This window comes from Fistularia commersonii, chromosome 7, assembly GCF_037954325.1.
Source record: "Fistularia commersonii isolate RoL2024-O1a breed Wild chromosome 7, RoL_Fcom_v1.0, whole genome shotgun sequence".
Lineage (NCBI taxonomy): Eukaryota > Metazoa > Chordata > Actinopteri > Syngnathiformes > Fistulariidae > Fistularia > Fistularia commersonii.
Window position 1 is genome coordinate 14,330,388 of NC_141290.1, and position 9,700 is coordinate 14,340,087.

Genomic DNA, 9,700 nt, shown 5'->3' on the forward strand with positions numbered 1-9,700 from the left:
ACTGGGAGGTACTACTTTACTACTAAATACTTACTTACTTGGTTTTACTTTCATTACATTTAGCTGAAAAAGGTAATATTTAAATGCAGGACTTAAACTTGAGGAAAATGATCTGAATTCTTCCTCCACAGCTTATGCTATCTATTTTGTATTTCACACAAGCAGTGTTTCATGCATTTGCCCCACTCAAATTAACTGACAAAGAGCAAACATCCAGCATTTGTTGGATTTCAAAATGAGGTTACAAGCTTAAAAGGCAATTATTCAGTAGATCTATATGTCGGCTAAATCGTTTAGCCTACATAAGGTTTCAGTGAGATTAAAAAATCTCACTGTCCAGACAAAATAAGCAGATTTTTTACCTCAACTTCTTTTCACCATTTTGTCTACAGAGCTGCTTTCTTACATGCAGTGCAACATTCCAGGCAAGCTGAGACATGAGTGTGTGTTCCTTGTCTGCGGGAATTAGTTAAACTGGGTGCATGTAATGGAAATGGTTCACAAACATGGATCTGTGTAAATGAAGAGCGCAAAAATAAGTGCACGCCACTTGGTTTGCGAAAGGGTTTGACAAAGTAGTGTGTTTATTTTAACCCTGAAGAGAAAGCACTCTTTTCTCTCATTACTATTAGTCATGCTGTTGAAAAATTAATTAAATAAATCTCTGATTGAGGTGATTTGCATTCATACAGTATAGTGTTACGTTCCGCACCGAACAGACAATAAATCCTCAATACAAGGTCCCAAAATAAACATCTTACTGAAGAAAAGGCAGTCACAGGGAATTACTTTTATCGTTTCTAAAATGATTTCAGTCTTGTAAGAGCCACAGAATGTAATAACCACTGTCATATTTTCAGTATAGTCCTAAATAAGTGCTGAAGAACATATCCAGCACATATCCCAGTGCACTGCGGACACCAAAGTAGGAATTTCACTGTACAAGGAAACTCCTCTCTACGCTGCACATTTGACAATAAACGCTTTGAATCTTGAATCTTGAATCTTGAAGTTTCCCAGTGCTTCAGTGAGTCAAAGGAAGAATAAAAGAAAAATGGCAAATGAAAACAAAACAAAGGCCAGAACAGACTAAACTGATATGTGTGGAATTCTATAATTTTGCTAGCAGATGCTGTGTTTTCAAGCGGTTAATAATATGGAAGTATAACAGCACAACTTTTTGCATGCTGTGATGGTACTGACAGTGATTATGATGTTTGTGTTCATTGAAAATCCACATATGGGGGAAGAGAGGAAGCATTCAGTTTCTAAGATTTTGAAGAGCTAAATTAGGGTGCGGACAGGTTTCACGGCAGAAGAGGGCGAGGTTTAATTTCATTGCTGCGATGCTATTGGTTGAATCGGGGGACAAAAATGCTTGTACCTGCTGCAGGTATACAGATTGACACCGGGCTCGCCAGGGGAGGATCAGCTTCTGGGATTTTACTTCGTCCCGATGCTAATCACTGCAGGTTTTTGTGTGGCTTTTGGAAAAGATTTGTGTAGCAGCAGACTCGAGGGCTTTTCTTATCCTTGCTATTTTCTGTTGCATTGTTAATTTTGCAAAACATACAAATTACATCCTTGGCTTTGTTTCAGTCAGGTAAGTTGAATGTGTTAGGTTAACAGCAGCATTTATCGATTTCGTTAGATATTTCTAAATGAAATTCTACGACCTGAATGCTGTCATGCCTCACAGTGAACCTATTTTCGTTGGTTTCACTAACAGGTGAAAACAGGTCCAGTCTTGTATGGGGAGAGGCCTGCCTGGCACACCCCTCACATACTCTCACTCATACTAAAAAGGAGGTATTACTATACCATGGATAAAGGTATACTGTACTAATTTGATTTGTTTTTGACTTTTGTTTTTTGTTTTTTTTTGTTTGTTTTTTTTTTTAATTAAACTGCCTCTTCTTTCTAACAGTGTTGGAGGGCTGGGAGTGTTGGATCGCTTCATTCTCAGTGATTCCTCACCAGACGCCAGAATTTTCCCTGCTTAATGAAACGATCCGTTTGTTCTATCCTTCATTCCACCGGAGTCTGTGTTAAGATCCAATCAGATTTCAGTGGTTTGAAGTGTAAGACACATGGAATTTGTCATCTGGACGCTTTGGGATATATCTGCTTGAGGATTTGTTGGTTTTAACTGTTACAATAAAGGTTAATATCCCTCCATGACATAATTAGCCACATTGTACTGGGGTTGAGTATTCTTTCATCGTTGTGATTACAAGTGTTTAATTCAAGCACTTATGAGGATTCCTGGCCCGCATTGCATTGATTGCACTTCAGAATTGACACAGGATCAAAAAGTGGTTGCAGCGCCGCTTTATATCTTTTGCACTATCACTCACTAAGGTTGTCATGTCCACACCCTGTCTCTCTGCCTTTTCTTGTATAAGACATGACAATTAAATAATGACTTAGAAAATCACACATTCCCTCATCTGAAATTTTGCAGGGCCACCGTCTGCCAATATATAGCTTTATGTCCCTGATTTCCCAGTTCCTCTAAGTGCACCCAGACACATTCATTGATTTCAAAATTGAGTAATTTATTTCGAGTGAACATTTTGTTCATATTTTCTCTTCAAATGCTATTGTTTTCCCTCTCATTTTGAGCAATTCCCTGCAGGACAATTACCTTCCACATTCCTCTGCTTCAATTCAACGCATTAATTATAGCTTAATGGGTGGCTGGAAGTCGCTGACAGCTACATTGAGCTGTGAATCACAATATTGTTATTATAATGCCTGTAATTCTTCCACCCAATTAAGATAGAGGGAACAGTACAAGTCAACAAACTGTAACAGTCCAACTATTATTTGGTAACTTGGATGTTTTTTCTTCTGTTTGAGAAAAAAATGGTCCCGTGATCGATCATCATTCGACAATCTGAATTGTTTCAAGAATGCATCATATAGAATATGCTAAATGAATAAACAAACCAGACGTCATAATATCATCCAGGATTTTTTGGGGTCACTCTTTTAAGTGATCTTCACTCATTATCTTTCTGTTTGAACGTAAGCCATAACCATGTTTGGAGAACTGCCCCACCCCACATTGAAACACATCAGCAATTTTTCATCTGCCTTGCTTAAATCAGGAACATAATTTACAAAACAGGTCAATGACTTGTGAACATAAACAGACTTTGGAAATATTCACTGAGATAACAAAAAAATTAACCAGTGAAGTTGCACTCTGCAAGTAATAAGGCAAGATTAAGGTACTTTTCTAAATATCATAGAGACAAACCTACAAGAAAGGAAAGTGTTTTCCAACTACTGTTACATAGTATATAATGGTAAATTACATACCTTGGTTCTTGGCCGCCACATCAGGAGGTGTTGCTTTGTTAAGCTATAAGCTGGGTGTTGTCTCCATTTTAAGTTAATTTTTTCATTTTTATGTCTTATTTTCAAGCTGGACAATAGTATAGAAACTACTATTCCAGTTCTAAATGCAACATTAATGATGATTATTTTTAAATTCCCAAAAGACTATATGAGAAAAAAAGCTCATTACTGAAACTCATAAATAGCCTCCCATGACAGCAGCCCAATGCAAGACATTTACCATGCGTTCAAATTCACATTCTGCTGGTTGGTCTGATTTTTTACACAATTTACCATACATATATATATATATATGTGTGTGTATATATATGTGTGTGTATATATATATATATATATATATATGGGGAGAATGATCTAGACATATAAAGAAGTCAGTATTCATCATCTCATCTTGCTCAGATGACCTGTAAGTGATCAATAAAACTGCAATTCTCACCTTGTAGACATAGTTGTTGTAGCTCTCTCCTTAACAGCTTTAGCCTGAGCCACACACTTCAGCTTCCCATTCACCTTTCTATTAGATGCAATGATAACCAGGGGACTTAGTACTGCATACAGCGAGGAGAAGAAAATACGTAGGTCAGAGACCAGGGAGGAACGCATGGTTCTCCTCACAGTGAGAGTGTATACCCAAAGCCCATTATCCACCCCATAAAGGATCACATACAAGGTCACAAGTGTCACAACAGTTTTGGCTGCTCTCTGCTCAGACCCGCTGCTTCCCCCGCCATCGCCACTGCTACTTCTTCTGAGCCTTTTCACATGCTGGCTGTGCTTATGAAGGAAAACCAGAATGATCAGACTGGCTAGGGTCATAAGAGTCATGGGCACCACATCTCTGGCCACCTGAGCAGCGCCATTGACCTCTTTGGAGAGTTTGGATGGAAAGTTCACATGGCAAAATTGGACACTGATGCCATGGTGTGCTTGGCTGGAGTTGCTCACAGTGCCAATGGAGAAGAGTATGGCTGCGGAACTCATACAAGTGTTGATGAGCCAGATGATGAGGAATACAAACCCAAAATGCTGAGCTACGGAGTCACGGATGGATGCCCAGCGAGACCCAGGGGGAGCAATACTCAAGCACTGGTAAGCACTCAGGATGAAGGTGAGCCAGATGGAAAGGGAACGAGATGTTCGGTAAACAAAGATTACAACTTTGCAGCTTGTGTCTCCAAAGATGTCGGCAGCACCCAAGGAGGCAAGGGTTTCTAGTAAACAGCGCACACCCACAACCAGCAGGTTGGCACAGGCCAGGTGCAACACAATGGCATCAGCTGGGAGAAGCCGGTCCTCCTGGTAGAATAATAGGAGAAAAGCCAGGATGACGGCAGTGTTACCCGGGAGTCCCACAATAGTGAGCGACAAATAAAGCATCCCACGGACAAACAGCTCTGCTGGCATCCCTGTAAGAAGAGAATTGCAATACAAGAGTTGCAGTACAACCAACTGTGTCAAACAAATGGAACAGAATAACCTATTAAAAACCGAAAAACAAACAGCTGAGGGTTACCTTCCGAATGGAGAACTTCTCTGAAGCGCACCTTGAACCTGCAATACTCTACTAATGTTACAAGGGTGTTTGTGTTCTTATAGCCACAAACAGTCAAAGCCTGTTGGATCTGTTTTTCATGGTCGATTGGCTTCACTTGTCTTCCCTCTACTTCCAATTACTTGAGATCAATTCAGATGACTGCTTCTGTCCCCTCACTGGGGTCACGTAGACTGGGTGACAAATAGGGACTCTGACAGCATTTGTTTACAAGAAGAAAGAGAGATAGTGAAGCATTAAATCAGCTTAATGTTTATACTTTTGTTTTTCTATGTTTAGGCTACCTTACACTTTAGCAGTGATATAATAGATTCACCATTTGAAATCTGTCACATTACTTGATTGTTTTTCTCTTTTCCAACCTTTTTTTTTTTTTCTATATTTGACCAATAATGTTCTATTATGTATACTGACACCACAGTGTCCTCCAGTGGAGAAAAACGAAAGACCAGGAAAATGCTCCACTCAATTTTGGAGATGGAGTACCCTGGAACAAAGACCATCACACGATGGATCACAACTCACCTTCATTTCTAAAGTGGCTTTTTATGACTATGCATGCATCAAAAAGAAATAACATTTCTAAATATAACCAAAATAAACTGTAAAGGTGTTTAAAGGGGTAATCTACTTGTGTGGTATCAGGCACATATCAAGTAGTCATAAGACCCCTTGCCCCTCAGAGAGCTTCCATGAGTCCATTACCTAAAACCTCATAAATAGAACTCTTTCTTTCCATATTCATAAACTTTTCTTTTTAAACTAATTTTCTAGAAAATAGATTACTTGAGAAATGCTTCTGTTTTAGGAAATTGACCAGATTGTTTGAGTAACCAAAGAAAAACTTGGACAATATATTGTTGGAAAATCCCTTTTCACAAAACATTACTCAATATTTTGCATGTATGTTAAGGATGCACGACACATCACCCAAAGGACAGGATAATTTCAGGGGATAAAATGAAGACAAAAAGGAGTCAGATCTATGCGGAGGTCACTTTAATGCCTTTCCACATATTTGCAAACACCTACTCTGATGCCCATCAGTAGAAGGCTGAGAGTGTGCAAAGTTAAAAGCCTCTTAACCACAATTTTGCTGAGGGACAGATTAAATGGCACAGTGCGTTCAATATTCCTTTTCTGCCAACAAAAGCCTTTGCCCTTACCAAGAGACTTTAAGGAACAAAATGTTTGAAGGGATATTGATCTGAAATTCCATCATATAATGACATCATCATATGGTGAAAGATACAAAATGGTAATATCATGCAGTATGATTAGGTTGGTCGTGCCCACATTTCAGCAAACAATTCACAAAAAAGTCACATGACTCCCACCGATGTACATGCGGTTTAGAGCTACAGGAAAGAAGTAGGATGAGTCTACAGCTAATGTTTTATTCCTTAGGTTGAAATACTCATCAAATCATGGCATTAAATCTACCCAACATAGAGGCTGTATTATTTCATTAATTATAGCCTTCCATTACCTTGCAATATAAAATGCAAAATATGTGCCTTTAACTCCATCTCTTTGTGTTCACCCAAGATGAAAATAATGTTGTCCAGAAGTGACTTTACTTAAAAAGACCCCCACATCCTGGTTTACTATGAAAGTGTGGGTTGCAATGATTTTTTATACTCTCTTGACTGTTTGCATATTTTCTGGCCATTTCTTTCTTATTTTAGTGAGTTTTCTTGACAGTTTTAGGAAGATTTTGTCGATTTTTTTTTCCAGGAAATATATGTACATTCTTGATTCGGCAAATCTTGCTTTGCATGTTTTGAGTTAGATGAATGCACTGTAAAATAAAATGAAATACTACCAGTCGTGCACTTTAAAAAAAAAAAAAAAATCAATCAAAAAAAATAATCTAAATAAGATCTGAACTCAAGCTGCACATGTAAAGATGTCTAGCTTCTCAAACATGTAATACTCTGTTTGATGCGACACCCTAAGGGGGGCAAGCTTGAACTTGCCATTTTAATTAGCTTGCTGAAAATGTAAACATGTGAAAAACATAAATGGCAATAACACAAGTAATACCCCCAGGAGAATATGAGCTTCTCAAACAACAATTCTTCATCATAAAGACCACATCTAGTTGATATGTGAGTTACTTTAACCATTAAGAATTTATAGTTCTGGCAAATTCTCCAAATATATTACTGTTCAGTGCCAGTAATCCCCATACCCTAAACACACACATGCACAAGCACACTTTTCCCCCAATTAGCGCAAATATGTATTCTTATTTCACTAATTGTCTTGCTCCTCTGTGTCTAACATGCTCCCAAGTTCCAAAGTGGTGTAAACAGACGCACATGTGCATTTAAAAGCCTCTTGATGGATCATTTAAGGTATCATCAGGCTATGCTGGCATCGCTAACAACCTTACTCTGTTATGTCTGCAGGGGTTATTGAACTGTGTTTCTTAACTCAGCAGGAACATTACTCTGACCTGTTAAGAGCATTGATCTGTCCTCAAAAACTTGAAGCTGTCAGATACTTCAAATACAACATGAGGGTATATAAATCATATACTGTATACCGTGGGTTAGATAGTTCCTTTTTGGGGTGAATGATGAAAAGTTTCTCAGCACTAAAGCCTTACAGCAAAGCATCGTCCATGTTTAATTCACCACTACCAAGTGGTGTTGTGTTGATGTGCAGCCTAAAGCAATGCTCCTTCTTCATATTAAAAATGTAAGCAATTTGCAGACTCCTGCTGGAGCAAGTCTGATCTCATACGTGTGCAATCTTATTCCAAACCACAAAACATTCCGATGAATCGGAGAGGAAATAAATTCATTTACTTTAATACTTCCTGCAGTGACAGTGGTGAGTGCAAACACTGGGAGGGCAGGTGCTAGTAAAATAAAGTAAAAAGAGTACCTGTTTCATCAAGAATTGCAAAACATCCTACTAACTTGATTCCTGTCTTAATTATTTGCCTTAGTTGACTAAACAAGCAACTCAAATCCATCCTTTGTAAGTCAGCATGAGTCCAGAATCCCCAGCAGTAATCAAGTAACAGCTTTGTCTGTTTTCTTAGTTACACGATGTATTTCACACATCTTTTATTCTGTCCCCACAAGAAACTTGGCCAGCTGAAGAGAAGTGTCTGGCTAGGTGTATGCAATCTGCCCGCTTTCAAATATTTATTCAGGAAAATTATTTTAGAGAGCGAAATTGTTTGCATAGAGTTCTTACTCTTGAGTTCAGTCTAAAAAAGAGGGAGTTTGAGCACTGTCTGGAGTTTCCGTGCATCACTGATCTAATTCTATGAGGACGATTGTAATTAAATTACTATAAAGTTTGAATTCATTTGCATTTCCTGTGCTGAGCCTCTGCTGTCCTCTGAGAGGACTTAATCGGAGTAGTTTATGATTTTAATTTGCCAAACTGGGCTGAACGTGGAGCTAGTGGTCTCCTAGGACATTGAAGGCTATAAAATATGTTAGCTGATCCATTGGAGTTTACTCACAACAGACTTGATCGTCAGCAGCTCAGGTGAGAATCATTCACTTTCACATTCAAGAGAAAACAATAATTTAGACTTTTGTGTTTGACAAACTTAATATGTTGAATTAATAATTTACAGCTTTGATTCCTTTTCAGCGCATGCCTTGTGTCATGGATCTTTGTTTGACAATCAAAGGGGTCTCCTTCCTTTTGCAAACAGGTATGGGTATCTTGGGGAACACTGCAGTACTGATGGCATTTGCCCACATCATTTATGCAGGACCTAAGCTCCTTCCTGTAGACATGATCCTCTGCCAACTGGCTTTTGCCAACCTGATGCTTTTACTGACCCGCTGTGTTCCTCAGACCATGACAGTGTTTGGGTTGCGGAACCTACTAAACAACCCCGGCTGCAAAGTGGTGATCTATGCCTACCGCATCTGTCGAGCTCTGTCGGTCTGCATCACATGCATGCTCAGTGTCTTCCAGGCGGTGACCATTGCCCCTGCTGGGCCCTGGTTTTCAAGGTTGAAGCCCGCTCTTCCATCGCTGGTTCTCCCCACTTTTGCCGGACTCTGGCTCCTCAACATGGCCGTGTGCATCGCCGCCCCTTTCTTCTCCATTGCGCCCCGTAATGGCACTGTACCCCCCTTCACACTCAATTTGGGCTTTTGTCATGTGGACTTCAGAGACAATCTGTCCTATGTGATAAATGGGGTGGCAGTATCTGGGAGGGATTTTGCCTTCGTTGCCCTTATGATGGGCTCCAGTGGTTACATCCTCTTGCTTCTCCACCGCCACAGTCAGCAGGTACGAAGTATTCGCCGCTCTCAGGGCGGTGGGGCCGAGGCCAGAGCTGCCAAAACCGTGGTGACCCTGGTGTTTCTGTATGTGGTTTTCTTTGGAATTGATAACATCATTTGGATATATATGCTGACCGTAGCAAACGTGTCACCGGTTGTGGCTGATATGAGGGTGTTTTTCTCCTCTTGCTACGCCTCTCTCAGCCCATACTTTATAATTTCCTCCAACAAGAAGGTCAAGTCGAAAATAACCTGTGCAGTCGAGCAAGAACAGCCATCAGTGGACACTCAGAAGTCGAGTGACATATGACTTTTTTTTGTCTATTAGGACAGACTGTCGATTGACCGACATTGTTGCTCTCTGAGACAAACTGTTACTGCGCTTGAGTAGTCTTTGGTAAAGTACTATTGTTCTGAAGTCTAAAAGGATTTTTGATATTTATATTGCGTTAAATCTGAAAAAAAAAACTATATTCCCACACCAGTTTATATAAAACAGACCAAGTGAACAGAA

The 9,700-nt window shown here is 39.5% G+C and overlaps 2 protein-coding genes across 2 annotated transcripts; one reads left to right on the forward strand and one right to left on the reverse strand.

The window, feature by feature from the left end:
* Positions 1-3,798: 3,798 nt before the first annotated feature.
* Positions 3,799-4,770, reverse strand: ora2 (olfactory receptor class A related 2). The gene has a single exon (XM_086148939.1). The coding sequence runs from the start codon at positions 4,768-4,770 to the stop codon at positions 3,799-3,801; it is 972 nt and encodes a 323-aa protein (XP_086005065.1).
* Positions 4,771-8,554: 3,784 nt separating this feature from the next.
* On the forward strand, positions 8,555-9,496 carry ora1 (olfactory receptor class A related 1). Its single transcript, XM_086148940.1, has one exon. It carries the CDS (start codon positions 8,555-8,557, stop codon positions 9,494-9,496), a length of 942 nt encoding a protein of 313 aa, XP_086005066.1.
* The last annotated feature ends 204 nt before the right edge of the window (positions 9,497-9,700 follow it).